This window comes from Odontesthes bonariensis, chromosome 13 (assembly GCF_027942865.1).
Source record: "Odontesthes bonariensis isolate fOdoBon6 chromosome 13, fOdoBon6.hap1, whole genome shotgun sequence".
Taxonomy (NCBI): Eukaryota; Metazoa; Chordata; class Actinopteri; order Atheriniformes; family Atherinopsidae; genus Odontesthes; species Odontesthes bonariensis.
The window spans coordinates 24,434,138-24,457,497 of NC_134518.1; the positions used below are offsets into that span (position 1 = coordinate 24,434,138).

The 23,360-nt window shown below is 40.3% G+C and overlaps 1 protein-coding gene across 1 annotated transcript; it reads right to left on the reverse strand.

The window, feature by feature from the left end:
• Positions 1 to 687: 687 nt before the first annotated feature.
• Positions 688 to 23,346, reverse strand: vimr2 (vimentin-related 2). Its single transcript, XM_075481725.1, has 10 exons — positions 23,117 to 23,346; positions 22,435 to 22,579; positions 22,181 to 22,339; positions 21,897 to 22,016; positions 19,068 to 19,163; positions 12,980 to 13,108; positions 11,554 to 11,685; positions 7,720 to 7,830; positions 7,471 to 7,595; positions 688 to 1,342 (listed from the first exon to the last, which is right to left on the reverse strand). The coding sequence occupies exons 1-10, from the start codon at positions 23,209 to 23,211 to the stop codon at positions 1,300 to 1,302; spliced, it is 1,155 nt and encodes a 384-aa protein (XP_075337840.1). The 5' UTR covers positions 23,212 to 23,346; the 3' UTR covers positions 688 to 1,299.
• Positions 23,347 to 23,360: the final 14 nt, after the last annotated feature.

The following is a 23,360-nucleotide window of genomic DNA, read 5'->3' on the forward strand; positions in this document are numbered from 1 at the left end:
GACTCACCGGTTTTTATTCCTGATGTTTCACGTCAGGACAATTAAACAAGTCACTACAGCCACTGATCCCCTTCACCAGACACTGAGCTCAAGTATTACTGAGACTAACTCCTCATCAACACAAGTTCACTGAGTGTGACTAATCTTATCTGATCTGTTATTAGCAGCATTTTTCATCTTTATGGCAGAGCTAACAAGCCTTTGAGTTCTTTAATAGCTGGGAATGTTGAAATCTCAAGCTAAGCATGGAGATGAATGTAAGTGGGATCAGTGAACATAAATCACGCTGCTCTCCTCAAAGTTTTACAGCACGGGGAAAGTCTTAAGCACAGGGATTCATAAGCAGTTCTCATGAAATGAAAGTTTTCTAAGAATAAAAATCACACAGCATGAGATGATCTCTCAAGCAACTAGTTTTATTCAATCTAAAACCAAAGTACATTTTAGTGGTTGTGCACAGGCAGGAACCAAAAATGATTTATCTCCAACAGCTTTAATGTTGTATTGAAAATAAGGAAAAGATTAGCGAGGAATGTATTACCAAAAGCTTATTTCTGACAGCAAATTGGGACAGTGTTTTTCGAGAGGAAACAATGAATCACTCAAAGTTTTCTTGTAGAAAGATGCAGGTGCTCGTTTTGAAAGAACAGCACAAAAACAACTTCATGAGTCATTTGAAAAGCAAACACAGTGCACTGCACACTTGACTGTCAAAAGCAACAAGGACACATGACTGTAAAAACAAAGGGAAGGTGAGATGCTTTTAGTTACTGGGGAGAGGGTTGTCACTAGGTTTGATAATAGTAAAGGGGTCACAGGTTAAGAGCTGATAATCAGACAAAGTTGGAGTGAATGACGAGGTGGCATCAGAGTGAGACGACTCCTCGGAGCCACACAGTTCAGCTCGCGTGTCTGTGTTTGCGTATGAGCCTCGTTCGACAAAGAAGGGACAAAACATTTATGAATCAGCGAGATGGTAAAGATAAAACCCACTTTAGGAAATGTCCCTGCCAGACAGAATGAATACACACACGCAGCACAACCCCCATCCTCCCACCAGCTTCAGACAGCTCCATCTTTCTTGGAGTCTCCAGGTCATCTGCCAGCGACCTGTTATCAATGGCCCAGCTTAAGCCTCCAGACAGCATTAATCCGTCATGATAAGTTTACATCTGCTCAAATTGCTGCATTGGTACCTTAAGCTTCATCGAAGTGCTGATTTGGGGTCTGTTTTTCACTTTGCTGTTTTCTAATCCAAGTGTCGGGGAGCATCCATCCATCTAAGTCTTCAGGCTTAAGTTACAGGCTGCACAGCCTCTCATCCTCTTCCTCCACCAGACTCCTGAAGCACAGAAAGACCCAACCACAACACGAATGTTACAACCTGCACAAGTAGTGATAATAAGCATCTTTACAGCTTAGTTAAAGATGACCAGAGACCAGCTTTATACTTTATTTCCAATTATCGATTAACCGGTAGATTAAGAAAACTCGATAACCTGACTAGTTCGGGCTAACTAGAGTTTCCTTTGGCCTGACACTCTCATATTCTTGTGAAAAACAATAAATACTGTCAAACAAATAAAAAGGAGAATAAGCTCTGCATTAAACTTGGTGCCACTAACCAACAGATGGCATTTACAGCATTTAGTCAAGTAAGGTGGACAGGTGGCGCGGTCAAACATTCTTCTTTGCTTAAGAATGATTCTACCAGAGTGAAATGACCTGGAAGTATACTTAAGGGGCAGCAATGATAAGAGCTGGTCAAAGTTTTCTACAAACACAGGAAAGGAGCTTCAATGCTTCCTTCACTATCAGCTTTAGAAAAGGAAACACTGGATTGTGTTATTTTCATCACACGATTCCTTGCAGGCACAACTTTCAAAGCCACACTGGATTATTTTCATACAGTCAAACCAACAGTGATTCATGTAAATAAATATAAGGACAGGAGTGTGAGCACTGGCACAGGTGACCACATCTTTAGCCTTTGTAGCTTTTTCTTTATTCTTTTTAATCCCCAACCTGCATAGAGAAGTAATATTTATATCATATCTCATCGTACCAATGTCGCATAGTTTGTACATATAATAGATTTGGTAAAACAGCATAATAAGAACACAATGGTCAAAGTACTTATCTTTTGAACATCTGTTGTTTCACTGCTGCAGACCCACACCTCAGCTTTCTGTAGTCAGATTCTCATTGAACACGGTTGTTTTTCCTAAAGTCTTATAAGTTTCTCCAACCATCTTTCCTTAACCTGATGACATTTTCGATTGAGGTTAAGAAAAAGTACTTATTGAAAGACTAGTAGAGGCAATTCTTACTTATAGTATTAAACCTTAGCCGTCCAGAGCTTTACTCTCCGACATGAAAACTGATGATATATGTTCATGATGTCTGTCCTTGCTGATGATCGTTTTTAGTCTGCAATAGCTCTTTTGAACCCAGAACTTTTCTATTATCTGGGGAATCTGAACCTTTTTTTGAGTTGTTACAGATTGTTCCCCTCTTCAGATCAGCCAAAACCTTCTTTGCTGACATCAAAAGGCCAGAATGGGAAGGTAAAAATTATGTATACCAACTAAAACAGAGCAATAAATTGGCAATCCTTTTGGGCTCCAGTGTGACAGGCATTCATTTCTATGTTATAGCTGGCATTCATTCATTAGTAGGTCAGTATCGTTGTTTCAGTCCAACATGGCATCAAACAAATATGTTCACTCATAATTTGCTAGTTTAATTGTACACTGAAACGTGCAATGACAGTTTTATATATATTTCATAAGATTACCTTGTTGGCGAACACGTGTACTTTAAAGTTTTCGTCATTTTAAGTCATATTTGTGTCTGTCTGGACTGAAAAAAGTACAGAGTTTTTTTATTTCTACCAATCCTTGACAGAAATATCAGCAGTGGGACCATGCTGTGGGTTCATGAAGTGAAAACAGCTACCTATTAGCAGTAGGAGTGAACCAGAACAGTAACTTTGCCAGCTGGTAAACCAAAACATTGAGCCAGGAGATGCCATAAAGCTCTGAGAAGCTGACAGGGAGTCATTTGACAAATTGTTGATATAAAAATGTATTATTTCAGCAATAAGACGCAGTACAGTGTCAATAAAAAAAAGGAACCTTGTCTGGGCTACTTGTTGCTCTGTCAGGCAGCAACAGCAGAATGAGTTACAGTATAATATGGTTCACATTAGCAGTGAACTATAAAACCGAGCATCTGCCCAAACTGCTCAGAGATGCTTTCATAAGTTATAAGCTACCCGGTAATGGCAGCCTGAGGTCATTAAGGTCTGTTGTGCAGACAGTTTGCTTCGGCATGCAGAGAATAAACACCAACTATTTTAATTTCTTATTCATGGCCATAATCAAAGATGACAAATATCCAGTAAATAAAGAAAAAAAAGGTGTGGAGTTGGCATCCCCTGTGTGCCTTTCCTGCGCCTGAAATGTCTTTGGGACATTCTACTGGGTAATGAGAGGGAACAAAACTGTAGCGAATTAGTAAATGTGTTGAAGAGGGGGTGGGGAGGGTGGGCTGACATTAACAGGCTGGCATGTAGAGGAGCTGGCAGTGGCCCACCTCACAGCACTGACAGTGAGAGGTCCTCTTTGCCCATTCTAATGAGGTATTTTGAGGATCTGAGCACATGCCTGCAGAGGGGCCCTCTGGGGCTCAGATGCAGCGGGACGAGCAACGAAGGGGCCAGGAGGAAGTCTGTGGCAGCGGGATGGGATGGCTGAAGTGCGTCACTCCACATACCAGGGTGGCAGATCCTGGCATGTGAATGAGGGGAATGACTTGAAACTCCTTCAAGGCCACAGGAAACAGCTCCTGGACGTGATGCAGTTTCCTGTGACCCCATGATGTCAGCTCTTTGTCCGCAGGAACATCTTATAACGTACACTCCGGACATCCAGATGACGCTGTATGACATGGACAACACTGGACTTTGGAAATAATCCCTGCATTTCTCACAGTGATTTTTTTTTTGTGGAAGGAGAATGGTCGTATTCATCATATCCTCAGTTGTATTACAGATGATTTGTTCATATGTAAAGAATGTCAAAAAATAAACTCAGAGCCAAGTTAATTCAAATCTAATGAAATCAATCCATTCCTCTTGACAAATTTAAACAACATGTGGTACATTGCTAAGCACCATAGGGGACATCTGTTTTCATCTGACCCCCTAACACCGAGAAACTAACCAACTATACATGTCAGAGACGGCTGAGAGTCGTGGATTTTAACTGCAATCAGAGGAGGACAAACTTGTCACCTGGCGTTGTGTTTTTGTTCAAATGAAAATCTCCACACCAATGCCTTCCTTTCGACCAGCAGTCACATGAATAATTACGCCACACTATCCCAAAGTCTTCTCAAGTCTCTGCTATAAACCTTGCTGGCCTTGTCACAGTGTGTGTGTGTGTGTTAAAATTTTATCGGTCGCTCTTCAGAATAATCCCCTGCAGCTCTTTTAAGAGGGTCATGAAGAGGATTGCAGTTAGTTTTATATTTATGGCAGCTCTTGATTTCAAACTGAGCAGAAGAGACGTGGATCAGCATGAATGCGTTTCAGTCTGTTAGCACATCAGGTCTTCAAGTTAATATGAAATGACTGCTGTTTTGTCGACGTGAGGACAAAAGATTGTTCCCACCAACAAAATTGAATACAGAGCTTAATAATCTTAAGATTATTACTTGTTACATTAAACAGAACACTAATGCAAACAACATTTAAATGCAAGTGCACTATATTTGAGGTCAAATTCCAAAGTAACAATTAAAACCTTAAGAGTCTGTATTTAATCTCTTTGTCAGAATCTAAGAATTGATCCAGAAAGCCTGCAGAACAAACTGAGTCAAACGCTGAAGTCTGAGTTTCTGGTTTCAGATCAGCTGATCAGAATTCGTTAAATTGACTTAAAGTAGTTGTTATCGCTTTTTTTGTGATTTACCATGGCACCAGGTAAATAATCATTTGGAGCCTTAATTCTGAATTTGTGACAAGCCATGACGTTTGTGGGGAAATCCAAGAATGGAGAAGGTGAGAAGTAAAACAGCTCAATTTCATCCAACGTCTTTCATTCAATCATCATTTAGCCGACTTGAATCTCCATTATTGGGGGATATAGCTCAAATCTTAACCTATAGTCCATACATTTGGGTTTTAAACATATTCATCCGGCTGTAACCTCAGTAGACAAGATACACATGAAAGGAAGTGAGGATAAAAATTTGGATAATAAGACACCGATTGCCTTTGGTCCCATCAGTTATGATGATTTAGGTTGAAAAGTTGTATTTCAAAGTGATGGTAAATGTTCAATGTTTGTTTTCACATTTAAGAAATTTTACGTAAGAATTTAATGTTGGATATCAATAACAAATACTTTAATACTTTAACATTAAATCATATCAAAATATATTAAGATTGCACTTATTTTGCAGGGAGGAAAGTACATCATACTGCAACCTCAAGTTTAAGTCTTGCTGCATTAGCTGTACCTCGGAAGTAGGAAACTCAAAATCTTCTGCTTTTTTGCTTTGCTATTAACAGCAAATTCTTATCAGAAGTCCTATTGTTTACTTAACTTAAGAGAGAAATTAGCTAACAGCGCTCAACAAGTTCTTTAATGTTTTATATCCAAACTAACAAAATTGGAATAGACTTTCTTGCATTTTTTCTTTGTTGTAAGTTGGATAATTCCAATTTGTGATTAAATGCCGCATCCTCAACCTTTAGAAACATAAAGCGACATTTCTGAATGTTTCCCCTAAGAACTGAAAGAAAACACTGCAGAATGGATCAACAGCGAAGCCCAAGGTTTATGGAACTGATATGTGACGGAGGAATTAGTAAAACTTGGGCCAGTTTAACACATGACTCTCGACAAGACAAACGAGGGATCAGTACCAGCTGTCTGAGGTCAAACTGCAGACGAGAGAAATCTAAGTGTTTGAAAGTACAATGCTCTGCCAGTCAAGTGTTTTTTGTTTGTCTTCACGGTGAGTGGTAGTGTGAGCTCAGTTTGCTGTGTGTGCTGGTGTGACCTTTAAAGCTGCAGTCTGCAAGATTTGTTGTTGTCATACGTAAAGTCCTACTTTTTGGCATTTTAAGAGTTTACATGATCTATCAGAACGCTTGAAGTTGAAAACGGTGACCTCCGTAGTCGCAAAATGCAAGAAATGCTTATTTTTTAACCGAAAAATAAAAAGTTATTCAACTTCCTGTCCCGCCCCTTCAAAACACATGAAAACTCGTGCACGTAGACGTGCACGCCAGATGCGCCTACACGACTCCTCATTCATCAACTCACCTGTCATTTGCGATCATGGAAGACACAGTAAGTAGACTAGCCCGTAATGAAGTTCAATAGTCTAGATAAATAAGCGTGGGGACGAGCCTACCTTGTATCGCGCGTGCACAATCGGTGATTGACAGGCAGCAGAGCCCAGCTCGTAAACCTGATTGGTTACCTTTTACCGGTCCGGTCTGCAATTTTGTAAACAAACCTGCTGGCTTTGGAGGGACCTAGCGGGACATATAGGGGACCTAGAGAACTCTTTTTTTTTGTATTGGGGTATTTAATGTACTACTTTCAGAATCCCCGGACAGTTCCAGGCATTATGCTTGAAAAAGAGTTGCAGACTGCAGCTTTAAGACAAGATACTCTATGTTCTCTTATATTGTAATAACTTGATTCAAGAGTTGTGAGTACTTTGTGTCCAATTTACATTTATATTGAAGCTTGAAACTAGAGAGGGGTGGGCTGGTTGTTCACTCCACACCCTAAAGAAATTGAAATGGAAAAAGCTGTAGAAAAAAAAGTTTTAAAAGGAAGAGTTGTAATGTCTTCCTGTTGTAGTTTGATCCTGGCATGTCACAGACATTTAATTAAGAGCTTAGGAAACTGCATCAACCTGTGAAATAAAGACACAATGTGTCTCCTTTAAAGCATATTTAGTCCAGTTTTGGATTTCAGTGTGACCGATCAGTCAAATGACTGTTCACGGATCAGAAGTTTGTGTGTCTGAAGCTTTAAGCAGATTTGTTTAAAAGGTGATAACTTTTGTAAAGTACAGTAAAAGTGTCAGTGCACAGGAACTGCTTATAAGCTGCATCAATTTCCTCGGTCACAATGGGACAAAGGAGAACTATGTGTTGATTTGTGTCCGAGCTGGGGATAAACCCTGAGATCCAGAGTTGGTTTTAGATGGATAAACGGATTACTCTTCAGTATCCTGATGCTTACATCTTTCAGTTCAACTTAACATCCATGCCAAATTATTCCTCCAAGGCCTTCAAGAGACATTGTGTTCATGAGACTGGGATGGACAGATGCAGGGACAGATGTGTGTAAAAACAACCAAAAAACATAATGCCTTCAGCCATGGCTGTCGCAGGAGCATAAGAACATAAACCAGATTTATTACATCAGACCGTCTGACCTGTAGGCAGCAATCTCTATGTCTCTGGCCATCTTCTCACTGAGCAGCTCCTTGTTATCTTCACACTGCTCCTTCATCTGTGCTTTGAAGTCGGCCTCCTGCTGTCTCATTTCATCTATAGTATACTGAAACACACAATTACACACAAAGGGTGGGGTGAACAGAGGAGGATGAGATTAAATGACAAAATTAGCCCAAACCACTGGTCCATTACCGCTTGTGATTACATTAATCACTCCACTCCCATACCTCCAACTCAGCAACTTCCTCCATGTATGCAGCCCTCTTCATCTCAATCTCGTCCCCCAGCTCCTCGTTACACTTCTCGAGCTCAGCCAGCTCTTTTTGTAACTCTGAAATCTACAGACAGACACAAAAGACATTCAACAGCAGCCATTCATTCAAAATATACCTGCAAAACAAACTTTTCCACTGAATGATTCCGTTGCGAATCATGTAACTTGAAATCATCATAAAGCTCCTTTCATGGACATTTTTATATTGAGAACAGCAGCAGAGTAGATGATTGAAAATACAAATCTTGAACTTGATGACTGAATACTGACATCTGATGCAGCCAGTTAAAACTGTGGTGGTGTTAGCTTTGTAAATATGGTCAGAATTCTTTTGATTTGAAATTTGTATTTATATGTTTAAATATTCAAAATGCTTTGCCTAAAGTTCAGGCATGCAACTCATTCTGACCAGGATTTACCTGCTTCTTACATCCAATTTGAGCATCTTAGTCCTGTTACTGGTCGGTTGATAACAACACGTAAGATTACTCAAATTTTAGTCCTGATTTTACCTTTACAAGTGTTTTTAGAAATACTAGCAGCCCTATCAGATAAACACCCACCAGTCTGGTCCAGACTGAAATCTCCATGTATACTAAATGGATCCCCATGAAAATCTATACGGACATTCATCTTTTCCAGATGATGATTCCCACAGGCTTCAGTGATCCCCTGACAATTCAACCAGCGTTACCACAAGATTCACATTTGTGGTTTTAGGGCAAAGTATTCTAGCAATGGTTGGACAGACTGCAATGATCCTCAGGTTCTGATGGAGATCAGCTAACACCTGCCTACCACTGGTGTAAACAGAAGATGAGAGCAGAATTTACACGCCATAAAACCCAAACAATGTGCTAAAAGAGAAAGGGGATTACTCCCTTTGGGTTGGTCCCCTCGGGCAACCATTTACACATTATTCATAGTCATTGGATCCATGTTGGTTTTTAAAATTTGTTGAAATTGAACTCAAACTAGATGAACAGGTTAATTTTACCACATACTAACTAAGGAGCATCCCTCCACCCAATGAGTGCGTCAGTGGTGTCCTGGCATGAGTAATTACACCAATCACAGAAGTTCAACAATTAGCTGTCACAGCCAGATGGGGATCCAGGCGGTCGTGCTCGTCTTTCAGTGAGATCATGTGGGCAGAAGACGACCTGGTTACTACTCACAGTCTCATGATGACTTCCTCAACTGGTCCAGCCAAGAACTCACATTCTCCTTCCTTCTCCCTGGCATAATAAGTGGAGTCTGACCGTGTATGTATATGCGAGTAGTGGCGTACAATCCCATCACAGCCTGTTCTATTATATACACTTCTGAGTCAGGGCTGATTTCACTGCAATCTGTTTGTTTGGCCATGTTGTGTCTCAGTGAGAAACCAGACCCGAGGCATCCATCACAACCGAGAGAGGAAACAGAGCAGATCAAGCCGAGCTGTCCATCCGTCAGGCTGGAGTGACCTGAGCGGGACTTGTGTGCCGTGTGTTAGAGAAAAGTAGAGGACGCTGGAAGAGTTCTGCTGCGGTTACAGAGGCTTGCTGTTTATTTAAAGAGCTGGAAGTAGAGCTACAGCCACAGTAATGAGAACCAAACCACCATGTTTGTTACAGATGTGGTCAGGTGCCAGCTGTGGTGAGACCGCTGATGGATGTTAAAGAGAGCAAAGCAAGAGGGGGTAGTTTCAGTTTCCATCTGGTGTTTTTACCTGAGTCTCATTATCTTTTATTAACGTCTAACTCGGCTGTCTCTTTCATTCAAAGGCTCCTTGCCTTCCTGGTGTTTTTTGATTGCTGGATGAAAACTATTTGATGAAGTTTTATTTCCTCATTTTCATTCGCAGAAGTCGTCTCAAGACTGTGTGAAGTTTTGAGACGTTTATGACTGCAGGCGTTCTGAGAGACTGTACTTAATAACTGAGGACACGGAGGGCCATAAATCCTGTCTGAGCTGCAGCCGAGCCCTTCACATCTCCCGCTGAAAGTGTCCGCAGAGTAAACACTCTGGTCAGCAGGATTTCCCCCACTGTTGCTCTGCTGTCACTCAGCCACTTTCTACTCCCTTCGCCTGCTGTGGGAAACTATTCATTTTCCACCACTACATCTGATTTAGAGGCTGATTGCCGATACGGAGCAAGTTGTAGATTTTAAGTTTTATCTTTTCTTCATCACTAAAAAGGTCGTATGGGAAGTGTGTTATGGGAAGAAAGATTTGGCTCATCCCTCGGGGAAAGTATGCTTGTCTGCGTCGGTTATAACCTTGCAGACATTTTTCATTTTATACTTCCAACAGGTCTCCAGGCACAGCAAGTTGATAATAAATGCAGAAGTCATAGCAGCAACAATTTACATTAGCTTACTGAAGTTTAGGTACCCCTTGGTTGTTTTTGTTTGTTTGTTTTAAACATCAGATTTAAACTCCCAGATAACATTTGTATTCAGACCTTTATTAGCTGTTTAATGATATAACTTGTTGACAGTCATTGTCAGGAAATTAGGATAACAAAAGCTTAAAAATCTTGTCCAAACAATCTAGATTATAAAAAAAAAAAAAAAAGAGTCAATTCCATTTGCATTTCCATAATTTGCCCTGGAATTAGGAAGTAGCAAAAAACAGGAAAGTTTGAGAGAACAGGTTGAGTTTAAAAGACCAAGAAAAGCTCCCAGGAAAACTACTCATTGGATTGCTCAAAAGTCGAATAAAAACCCTTGTTTGATTGCAAAGAGCCTGAGAAAGATTGAGCAAACTCTGGAGTGGTGGTGCACTCTCCTCCTGTGCAGCCACACTTCAGTCAGAGGAAAACCTTTCCTATATCCTCACCACTAAACTATATGTCAGATGTTTTCAAATTAATATAAAAATAAACCTGATGCTTTCAACAGTCCTGTGAACTGAACTTTTAGACTGCAGTGAGTAAAGTTATGTTTGGAGAACAAAACAGTCCAGACTTTCATGAAAATAACTCCTCTCCACCTGTTCGGCACGGCGGTGGATTGAACATGCTTTGGGCTTCTGTTTAATCTTTCATAAAGAAGTGGAGCAGCATTTTCAGGAAGTTAACTTTCATGCTCAGATACAGATGACAACGTCATGATATCACATTCATGTCTATATAATTCATTTGAAACTACCCACCAGATAACATCCAGAAAATAAATATGGTAACTAATAACCACTCATAAAAACACAGTTTGTCAGTTTTATACTTCATTCTTTTTACGTACACTCAACAACCATCAGGAAACCTATTAATTAAAGCCAGGAGATGGTTAGGATTGGTTCATCCAACCACCTTTCTGAGACTGTAGGTGGTGTTGTGGGGATTCAAAACAGAAATCCCCAGCCACAGCATTGAGATTCTGGTAAAAGGATGTCGCTCCCTTTAAGACACAGCCAGAGTTTTACCATGTGTCCAGTCTTTGCGCCAAGTTAAGCTAAAAGGCTGCAGCTTACTGTTCAGAAAGCAACAATAAGAGTGGTATAAATGGTATCATTTAACCATTGACTGAGAAGACAATAGCTGTGTTCCTTTAAAAACATGGCTCTCTGCATGCACAGGGCACATTTCTTCTCTTCTACTTGCACATAGAAGATTTTAGAAATGATTATCTCGAAATAACACAAATACTACCCGCATGAATGTAAAGCTCGGGAAGCTCAGAGAAAACAGCGCTGATATGCTTAGCTCTGTTTAACAGTTTGGTGATTTGTGTGACCTGACCCTCTTAAGACTCACACCAAAAAGAAAAAAAAATTAAAAAGAGGAAGGAAGCACACTCACCAATGTCTTCAAATCATTCACATCCTTTATCTCTGGCAGGTCTTTGACTGTTGACCCTACAGTTCCTCCCACTTCCAGTTTCTTTCCATCACGACTTTGAGCCACAGCAGAGGAGGATGCACCCCAATCAAACTGGAGTAACAAACAATTAGGAGACAGTGCAGTTGTGAAAGTTTGTATGTATAAAAAAAGAAATTCAAGCTTTCAGTCAGAGTGTACAAAGATGGTGCAGGATAGTGCTCTCTTTTAAAAGTGCACTTTTACAGGAGAGCCATACCCAAAGAGCCATCACAGCCTCTAACTGTGCTGCATGGGTAAAGCTCTCCTTGCATGCACCTAATTTATGATTAAATGAAAAAAAACACGGTCAAAACAAGCAACATGAGGGTGCACAGGTGCGTGGGAGACAGCCAGCAATCACAATGACTGTTCAAAACCAATAGCAATCATTTTAGCATTGAGACAATCGTGTCCCCTAATCGGGGCCAGGTTCAGACAGGACGTCGTCCAGCTGGCGATGGAAGAGGCTGAGTGGGAGGTAGAGTGAATAGAAGGGATCTAAAGGGAAACAAGAAGCACGCCGACTAATCTAGACAAACACACAAATATATAAATGTGCCAGATACCCCTCAGCCATGCCTCCAAATGAAGGACACGCACACCGGCGTCCACTGCAGTGCTGCTAAGGAGCCTGGGAAGGCGGCCTGCAGTCTGATTACAGCCCTGACCTCTGAACCGGCAGACATCCTCACCCCAGAGGAGGTCAGACCCACCGGAGCTATAGTCTGACCCCACAGCAGTACCTCTGCTCTGCGACACACACTTACACACACATAGGTGGACAAAAGCATTCTGTTCGGGTCCAGAACTGCACCTCTGATTCTCAAGTTCTTCACTGGTGTTGTGTTAAGAGGTAAAGAAAACAAGTGGGAGCAACTCAGTGGGATTCGTGAAAGCTGAGATTTACTTCTGGACTTGACCGGACCATTTCAGGGGGGGGGGGGAGGTGATGTGGTGAGAGGCAGAGGAAGAGTGTCTCAAAGGAGGAAGAACTACTGGGATTGTTTAATTGAATTAAAGCAGCAATGCTGTAATTTGAAAATAACCACATTTTCACAAAAGACTTTCACTTAAAATCCCACTAAAGGGTAGAAGTGTTACAGGCATCGTACAGCGAGTGGATTGATGTGTTGATTTATTTTACAGTATAAATCAGTGGCTGTCGCAGCTGGTCACGATGGAGAGGGTAGAAATGCCAGACACAAACAAGTGCATTCACATCATACCAACTTTTTGTCAGTGGTGTGCAGGAAGTTTGTCTGGATCTAGTCATGTGTCTGAGTGCATCTAAAACCAAAAAAACAGAGTTGTGACTCCAAAAGTTCTTCATGGCATGTTTTTTGTCTCATGTTCCACTGTGTTGTACCTGGAGGCTCTCAGCCAGCTGGCAGTAGTACTCCTTTACATCCAAGGCCGCAATGATGTCAGGGCTGCCAAATTTAATCGTCGCTGCTCCAAGAGACCTTTCATCTGGCTCCAGCAGACCCACCACTTCCTGCTCTTACATGCAATACATATAAATACACAGTGGTGAAATGTAATGAAAAACATTTATTCAGTATACTGTACCATTTTAAATGAGTATTTTCATTTTCTGCCAATTCTGATGTCGGGAGAAATGATTGTACATTGTACTGCACTACAGTAATATTACATAAAGAACATGTTGATACGGTTTGACACTATCAAGCACATACTTGGTGGTTAAAATAGCCCTAAATTTACCCCTCACAACTTCAAACTTTCACCAATTAAAAATCAATAGTTCATAACCCTTAAAACAAGTTATTTTTATAACTTGAACAAGTTTTACCATTAAATCTATAAATAAATCAATACCTGATATAGTTTCACAGGATTATTTTTTGCTGAGTAATATTGCCATTTTTATTCAGGTAAGTATCTGATTACGTCCTCCAGAACTGACTTTAAAACTAACAGTACTAAACAAGAAAAGGATTAAATTATGGTTAAATGACCCATTGTAAATGTCACCCCTTTTATATTTTACATTGTATACTTAAACTACAACCCTAAAACATAAGATTTTGAAAAATGTTGGGATGCAAATGTAAATAAAAACTGAATGAAAAGTAGTACAAACACATCAGATTGGTATCATCTCATTGTTTGTTTGTTTTTTACTGTATATGCTTATGCTTATGTAGCTGAGAGAAGCCATGCTTGATTTATTTATTTTTTTTAAATGATTATCTCAATATCACAAGTTAATCATTTTAGTATTTCAGGATAACAAATCATTCCCAAGATTACGGGTTAAAGGTGGGGTATGAGATGTTTTCTGGAGCATTTTTTTATCATATTGTCTGAAAACCTCCTCACGACCCCATTGCACCCACTAAAATAGAATGTTTGGAAAAAAAATATATATATTTTAGTCCATTGTAGAGGGTGTAGCAAGAGGAAATGTCTGACCAATAGAAGTAATGATGAGAGTTACTTCTATTGGATTCTGACACGCCAATCAACCGTCAGCCCCCCTCACCCCTCCCCCCTGCGCGTTCACAGACTCGTGACTCGTTCATGTGTTTTGAAGGTGTGGTTTCGAGGGGTGGGCTGAAGGGAGAGGCAAGGTTGTGTATTTTCAAAAATATAGCTTGCAGGAACCGTTTTTCCAAGATCTCATACCCCACCTTTAATGTATTTTGTTAGTTCATCCTAGAGACGTTTGTTGTCTCGTCACCACAAACAGTGGGACGGGCCCTAAAGAGCAGCTACTGGCTGAAGCATAGAAGAGTTGGTTAAACTCTTATTTACTGTCCATCCACAGCACTCAGTTTAGCAAACAGAATTACACATGCAATCCTTGACTTAATGTTATAGATCCTCCCAAACCGTCATGACAGTAATAATGAACAATAAAACTGGGTGTTAACCAGGAACCCCTCATTTTTAAGGACACCATGATCACTTTATGATCTTGAGAAACCAAAGCTCGTTATCTCATGATAACAGGTTACTGTATGTTGTGATACGGGGAACCAAAGGGCAGATTTCTTGAGAAAACAAGATCATTTGACTTGTATATCGAGCTTCGCCAACTCAAGTCAACAGATTCATCTGCCGAAATTTTCACCAATTCAGGCTGAAAATCGAGGGAGACTTGAAGGGCAGCAAGTTTCTCAATGTAAAATTGCAAAGAAAAACTGGGAATTTTATCTTTGAACACTCCGAGAATCCAAAGAAATCTCTGTATCTAAGGATCATGGATGACACCAGTGACTGAACAGATATGATCCTCACACACTCGAGAGGCACTGCTTTAAAAACAGACATTTTAATGTGCTCAAACACACTTCTAATAATTCTTTTTTGAACATAGTTTTATCTCAGCAGCCACAGAATAACTTAAAACTCTATCGAGCCAATTTAAACGAGATGCTGCCATCTTGTCTGGACTCATTTAACATTATCTGAGGCAAAGTGCGAATCTGTTCAGCAGTAATGGTGACCTTAGACCAAAGACAATGTCTACATATTTTGGAGCGACACAGGCAGTCACAAACCAAACTCTGCACATATTAGACAAGTTTTTTTGGAAATGGGGTTGTAGTGCTGCAATAATGGGAAAGTATCGTGATATTGTTGCATTAGACTGAATTGGAGCAAATTTGATTCTTCATCTACTGCTAAGAAGTCTTAAATTATATGGACTTATAATTAGGGATGCACCAAATTAAGAAATCCTGGGCAAAAATCAATAGTAAAAATATGGCCAATGGTTGATAATCATTCATTTTCCCTTACTGCCAGGGAAACAATGACACGATGACGTTTCCAAAATCTTTTAAGCCTGTTAATCCATTACCAACTCAATGAGCTTACATGGAATAACAAAATAACCTTTTTGTGCCCAACTAAATCAAATTCAAATGAATCGTCTCAGTTTCAGGGCAAAGCCAATGCAGCACAAACAGGACACACCAGATAAATATCAGCTACAGCCTTCGGTTGATGTCATCCTTTTTTACAATAAGCTGATTGCAGTCAACAAGATTAATATTGACCAATAACCGATGCTAGGCGGATATATCTGTGCGTCCCCACTTATATTATTGTATTATCTTATATGTTTTAAATGTAAAATCTTGAATTGTAAAGCATTCTGCAACCAGATCCATTAAATATGCAAAGTGGAGGTAAAAGTACAACATTTCCCTTTGCAATGTTGCGTAGCAGAACAAGATGGCATGAAATTCAATAGTCAAGTACGTTTCCTAAAATGCAATAAATGAGTAAACAAGAGTACGTGTACGGTACATGCTGATGTACTCATTCCTACAGTACAGCAAGAGCCTTGATGTCTCTTCAGCTCTGAAAATGTAAGCCTTTAGTCAGAACCGTACATCCATTACAGAGAAAATAAACTGCTGCAGAGCGGCGGTGGGAGTCTAACATTTTTCTCCTTTTCGCTGCACCTGAGTAACGACGTGGCTGCTGTTTGTCAGGGGAATATTAGGTATCTGAAAGTGCTGATAATAACAAAAGTTAATAAAACAAAGCAAACTTCTGCTTTGATTTAGTTTTTCAGCTACATTTCCCTCACTGCGAGTGATTGAGCACGTCCCAGAGGGGGCGGGTTTAACACCAGGCGGCCGGCTTTGCAGGGAAAAAACACAGAGTCATGAGGTTGTCTCTGCTTCGGCTGATTCACCCGCTCAGCATTCAAACTCTAGAAGTGATACTGGACTGCATCTGTCATCTTCTGGTGAGGTAGAGAAAATTGTAAAAGATGCAGAGAGAAGGGTGCGTGTGTGGTGAAGATGTGTGTCGGAAAAGGGTAAAAAATATGTGTTCATTTAAAGCAGCCATCCTGAAATTTAGGCTTCACTTATTCAGTTTATTGAAAGAAGATCAACACCACTGTCTTCTCTTTCTGTTGACCATGAGAGTGTGTTCGGTCAGAAGGAAGAAATCATTTTCTGAAGCATTGTTTAAATTTGACAGCAGGACTGTGTTTATTTGCAATGAACAGTCAAAGTAAAGACTGCACAGATGTTAGCTGTAAACTGACTGTCATCATATGCATGTATGTGGATGTTTGACTCTGTTTTAATGTCAAACAGGAACTAAAATGGCTCGAGGCCTGAGCCAGAGCAAAATACCTGACAAACTCTGCCACTGCCACTAGATGCTGCTTCAAAAAAACCTAACTTGCACAAAAACCTGTTCAGCTTCTTGATTCATTATGGACTAAATCATTAAATACAGACCAGAGTCTATATGCTTCACAGATCACTGCTACACCTGGAGGACAGCGGGAGCACTGTGAGGGTCATGTTTTTTTACTTCTCCAGTGCTTTTAACACCATCCAGCCTTCACTGAGTGGAAATGGAGAACGTGGGAGTGGACCAACACCTGGCCGCATGGACAACTGACTACCTCACCAACAGACCACAGTTTGTGAGGCTCCACCACTGTGTGTCTGACGTGGTGCTCCTGCAGCACAGGTGCCCCTCAGGGCACGGTGCTGTCACCCATCCTCTTCACCCTCTACACCTCATACTTCACCCACAACCCCACCCACTGCCACATCCAGAAGTTCTCTGACGACACAGCCATCGTTGGATGTGTTTCTGTCATGGTCACTTACTTTCGCAATATTACTTATATTATGGTCACTTTACATTACAATACTTTTTATAACATACCACTTCTTTTATCCTCAGTACTTGTTTTTGCACATTGTCCATTTGCAGGTTGATTGTTTTCTTGTTCTTTGTGTTTCTGTTTTTTTGTGTTTTTGCTCTTTTTACTTTGATTCTGTAGTGTATACTACACTTTCTATTCTGCTGCTGTAATAACTAAATTTCACCGCTGTGGGATGAATAAAGTATATCTAATCTAATCTAATGAAGAGTTTTGTGTCATTCTGAAGCATTATAAAAGGTTTTCATGTCTTTCAAGCCTGCTGTGTGGTCAATGATGGACAGCTACGTTTGATTTTTGACTCACCTGTTTTGCTCCTTGAATCCAAAGGTTACTCTCAGAGCTTCTGTTGACAGAATATATAGTGATTCTTCTCAAGGTAAGTGGGTATTAGCTTGGTAGTTAAAATGTTCGATATATAAGAACCTTAACACAGCTGTCATGTTCATTTATAGGTTTATAATGTTATTTTGGGAGTCCACTAAAATTGTGTTACCCGTTTTAATGCTCCAATATCCCATTATTTTCCAGTACTGTGCATTGAAGCAGCACCTCATGTCACATTTTGTCCATTTTAGGCTTCTTAAAGCACCTATCCCAAAGGCCCAGTCTGCTCTGACTGGTCTCAAATATTGCAGTGTGAGTCAGCCGCTCTTCTTAATTTGAAGAGTGCAAAACCAGCCTCTAGCCCGACAATATGCGCCTGTTTCATGGTGACATACCACAGTGAGGGACAATAAGACTAGTCTTTAATGAGGTGTTTTAGAAGCAGTGTGCTCTGTGGGAGAGAATAAGGAATAGTAAGTTATTTTTTAAACCCCCAAATCATGAAATGGGCTCTTTAAATACAAACCTATAGGGTATGTTTTCAAACATATATAGATATATATCTATGAATGTATAACATCAATGTTTGCAAACAGCTGGATGCTTAGCTTAGAAAGACGTTCTAGACAGTATCCCCATTCAAGTGGTTGCGTTACTGGTTTCATATGTGCAAAAACTGATCAATAATAATGGTGACTTGTTCATCCTGGCAGGGTTGCTACACGAGACACACCCACCAAGAAAAAATAAAGTGGTGGGGTGCACGAGACATAAATGTTGTGAGAAGCATAGCTGTCTTTGTACCCAGCAATTTCTAGTGGCTCTGTGGGCTTGATGTGTTGTACTCATGCATGTAAAGCCTGTTTTTATACCTTGCATGTGGTCAGGTTTGTGGGATGTAAATGTTATCATCAGAGGGAGTGTGAAAAGCTTGCTGCAAAGTCTGCCTGCTGCAACCATGCGGACTTGCCCCAAGCAGACTCCACTGGGTTAGTGTACTTCAACTTTGTGCACATGCATACGTCACTAAGCATAAACCCAGCCTTGAGTCATTGATGTTACTTTTAAACAGGGCTCGGTTAACTGTTTTTTACTGTCTCCAGTCTTTATGCTTAGCTTGTCGGCTGCTGGTTGCATCTTATTATTTACCACAGACATGAGACTGGCATCCATCTTAAACCTTTAACAGACTTAATGACCCCATTTGGCCAAAAACATAAAAGGGCCTTAATCTGATTTTTGTGGTTTAATCCCCATTTTTTGTTGTTGCCACAGTAGTTTTTGGCTAGAACTCTTTAGCAAGGTGACTTGGGTCAGACACTTGTGTTTATCGCAACAGATCTGGGCATGTTTCCAACACTCTGGTGTGACCTGAGCGCTAAATTTAGAGTCATTTTCCAGGCGATAAACTATTCCCAACTCATCAAACTGCAACTAAATACACTCTTTCTCTAACCGTCTTGTGCTGGGCGTCCATGTTGGCCAGCTGTTCCTCGTAGATAGCCACTTGCTCCCTCAGCGCCAAACACACTGCCGTCACAGCATCCACATCCTGCAAAGACAATCAAGTTAACCAAGAGCAACACTGAAAGTAAATAAGCTTGAGGTGTCCAAGTGGAGCAGTCTACAGTTTAATGAACACAACCACAGGTTGAAGAAACAGAATAAGTCTTTGTTTCCTCCCTGAACACCCATTTTGAGAACCTACAGCCCATCCACCCTGTTTCACTGAACAGCAAGAAGACACTGCAATGCAGAGGAAAGGGGAGGAGGAAGATGAGAAGGAGACTAAATAGACACAAAGAGCCCCATCGCCCAATCCATTTGCCAGCAGGGGTTCTCCGCTCTTCTGCTCCTTTTATAAGGACCAGATTAATCAGTGTTGAATGCAATTACTGTGGATGCCTGCATTTACAACTGAGCACATGAATGGAGTTTTCGGAGGAGCATATGTGGCTCCTGGCAGAGAGTGTCAGAGTCATGGCAGTCTGGTTCTGGTGCTGCCAAACAGCAGCTGGAAGAAAGCTTGTTGTGAATCAACTTTAACAAAATATCAACCGAGCAAGTTAAACAAACTTTAAGCCCAACAGGAGCATAACATTTATTTTTTTTTATTTATTTTTTTTTTTAAATCAATGTATGCATTTGTTCCACTCAATGAAACATAAATCCCTTTTGTTTTACTGGGGCTACTAAATATTAATCAATGCTCATCAGCTGAATTTATTTCCCTGCTGTGAGCTTTACCTTTACATAAAACCACTGAGAGGAAAAGGAGGGGAAATTTGTGAGCCTTGATTTAGAGCAGAAGCAACATGAAATCCAAAAGAATACTTGAAAACATGGCTTTTTTAAATGATGTTAAGAGAACTACAGCTTATTGTGGCCTGATCTGTGTAACATTCACTCCTCTCCTCCTCTCTGATCCTCCTCTATCTTCTTGCCAATTTCCCACCAAGTCTTGTCACCCAGCAGCTGCTTCCAATTCAGAACCAAGAAGTTAGCCAACAGGAACATCACCGCACCGTATTATAGAAAGCATTACATCTGTAAGGGAGAAATTAAAGCCTCCTTCACATCTGGTCCGGCTGAAAGGAGATGGGCTCGGGCAAGTGCGAGGGAGGGGGTCTGAAAAAGTTGGCGGTTCAGGTTGCAGAGCAGCCCAGACCGTGTGACTGCTGCTGATCGACGCCACAGAGGAACTGCTGAGCCAGGCAGCAAATGAACCACCCGGAGGCCGATACGTTTGCCAACACTGCCCTCTAGAGGTTAAAGTCCACCATCACACGAAGGCCATGATGTGCAGCAGAAGAAGTTGAAGGATGATTTAATACAGTAGTAACATTATCATTATTACTGAAATGATCATGAATAAGTTATCTATCTCCAACAACTGCTTTACTCCAGTCTTACACGTGTTTTTTTAAATGTCACATGAACGTCAAGAGAGTGTTAACCTGGAGAGAAAATAAGTGCATCTCGGCAGCAAACTCAACAGTTGTGGCGACAATTTAAAAAAATATCTCGTCTCCAACAGGTTGTCAAATTGACTGGGAATAAAAAAAATACTCAAGATGAAAATGTTAATATTGAATCTTATACAACAACACTAGCTCTCTGGCTTGAATGGATCACTGAATACCTATGGTGGAATCAAAAATTAATAAACGGTTTTGTTAATATTTATGAGGCAGGGTCAATATTGATTGTACATATGAAATAAGTTAACTGTTTGTTTGATCTCTAAATAAAACGTTTTATTAGCAAATACTGTTAGTGTGAGGTATCATCATTTGTAGGCTATGAGTCTTTGTAGTTTTTTTCCAGTTTGTTTGAGGTTCATTTGTAAAACTAACTTTTTAAAAATAATAAGGATTTTTGTTCATTGATAAGCAAACATCTTGAGTATTTACTCCAATTTTTAAGGGATTATTTAAAGAAAAATCAAGTCAAAAGCCATTTTAAATCATATGTGTATTTTCCCCCATATTTCTTTTCTTTACAGAAGTAAAATCTTATTTGTCATTCATTACAAAACCATTTGTAACATAACATTGAAACAACCAATCAAATTACATGTGACCTAATGACTCAACACATTAGTTTTTTGTTTGCTTTAATTACAAATGTTTGCCTTATTTATTGTCGAATACTCAGCTACTTTACAGTATGTGCTATTGTAAATTATTTTCTTTTCCTGGAGTAGAAATGAAGAAAAGTGAAATAATTAGGTCTTATCATCCAAAAAAAATAAATTAAGTCTAGTTGATTTGATTTTAATTATGTCCCCTTACCGCAGTATTATTGTAGTTCTCTCCTGTAGCCTTGTGTGGTTCACTATCTTTCAACACTGTTCCTGAATAAATAATATTTATTCTAATAGAAAGTTTAGCAGATTATCACACATCAGTGGGTGAACGGAGAACGCAACCCCATCACAAATTGCAGTGATTGTCTGTCAGAGCTGTAGATAACCGAGTCTTGATTATTAGGGCATCGTCAGTGATGTAATTTCACTTTATTACCGAGGTGCTAGCAGGAATGTAGTACTGTAATCTCTGACACCACTGAGGTCACATCCACATCAGCTGTCATGGAATTTTTTTAAAACCTGCAGGTTGTGGATTTTTCACGATGTTGATTTTAAATCAAATTCCTCCAACTCAACTTTAAATCACTCGACCTTTGCGCCTCAGAATTGAACTCCTGCATGGGTTTCTGAGGCAGTGTTTGGACTTCATGAGGGGAAAATAAATTCACACACAGAACGGTTAACAACTATTACCTCAGCAACATCTTGTTGTTCCTGCTGGATGAAGACCCGCTGCTGTGCTACCTTCTCGTACTCCTTCTGCAGATGTTCAAGCTCTTTCTTTAATTCCTCTGTGTCACACAGGATCTCATCCTGCAATCAGACACAGTGAAGGCTATAGCGGATCTTGATATGTTTACAGATCAGGCCACCTGTCACTGGGCAAAGTGAAGGGAAATTGATGGGATGCAATAAGATGTGGTTAACGTGTCATCATACAGAGAAACATGCAGAGGACACACCCAGCAGCACCCTACCCTCTGCTTGCGCAGTCTTTCCACCACGGCATCCAGACTGAAGTCAGGCTCAACAACAGTGGTGGTGACGCTGGGGGAGGCCCGTTTGCTGTTCAGCTTCTCCTCCAGTTCAATAATCTGACATTCAAGACACTCGTTCTGCTCCTCAAAATAACGGGCCTAAAGGATGGATTTAGAATAAAAGCGTAACACAGCAGAAAGAAAATAAACTGCAGATGTGTTAATGGCAGCAAACTAACAGTGTTAGTCCTCACCAGTTCAATAAGCCTGATCAGGCGGTCATTGAGGGCAGCGATGGTGGTGCGTTCCTGGACAAATCGGCTCAGACTCTCATTGTTAAGAGCCTTGGCAGCTACAAAGTCTAACTTGTCACAGTCGCACTTGTCAGCAGCTGCAACCCTGAGAGGACACATGGCACCAAAGACTGATGATTTTAGAGCAAATGTTGAGCAATCACAAACAACAATACTTTAAATATATCAGTGCATTTCTGCCCTGTTACAGTAAATCAACACCGTACACGAGCTTGACTTATTTTTCAATTAGCACAAAAGGCATGTATCGAGACAATTGAAGCTTTCCTTCACCTTATTTTAACTCCCTGTATTTGTATCAAGTTAACATTGTTTTTTAATAGACCTTAATATACTTCAAAATACATAAATCACAAGTTACAGTTTAATTTTTTATTTATTTATTTTTTTTTTTTAAAGGCATATTAAGTCTGAAATTGTCACCATGATCATACACTACTTATGTGTAACATTATAGTTGCTGACATACATATAAACAGACAAATCTGCTCAAAGCTATAGTTATAGTGTCAATTATTCAAGATAAAGTGACACTCCCAACCAGTAATCTTGCCCTTACACACTAGATTCTAGTTAAAAATATTTCAACTTCTTAAAAACGATGACTGTGGCCCACACTGACCTGACGGAGGTCCGATACTGCCCAGCACAACGCTCACTCCCCCCTCCATTTTCCTCAAACAGCTTGCGATATGAAGACACTCTGAGCATCGCCATAACCTCGGATGGATTCGGAGTAGGACAAAACACATCAGGTAAACAGCGGCAGCCGGTCTGAGGTGGGTTTTATAATCCCAGGAAATGGGAATGTAGCACAGATGTGAAGCACACTAATTATAGCATGAGCATCACCCAGTAAGGATTTC

Excerpts from the sequence above, each read along its gene's own strand:
- vimr2 (XM_075481725.1), bottom strand. The coding sequence starts at position 23,211 with ATGGCGATGCTCAGAGTGTCTTCATATCGCAAGCTGTTTGAGGAAAAT. Across the intron at positions 22,580-23,116 it reads CAGTATCGGACCTCCGTCAG|GGTTGCAGCTGCTGACAAGT; the intron begins GTCAGTGTGGGC and ends GTGTCCTCTCAG. Across the intron at positions 1,343-7,470 it reads ATAGAGATTGCTGCCTACAG|GAGTCTGGTGGAGGAAGAGG; the intron begins GTCAGACGGTCT and ends TCTGTGCTTCAG.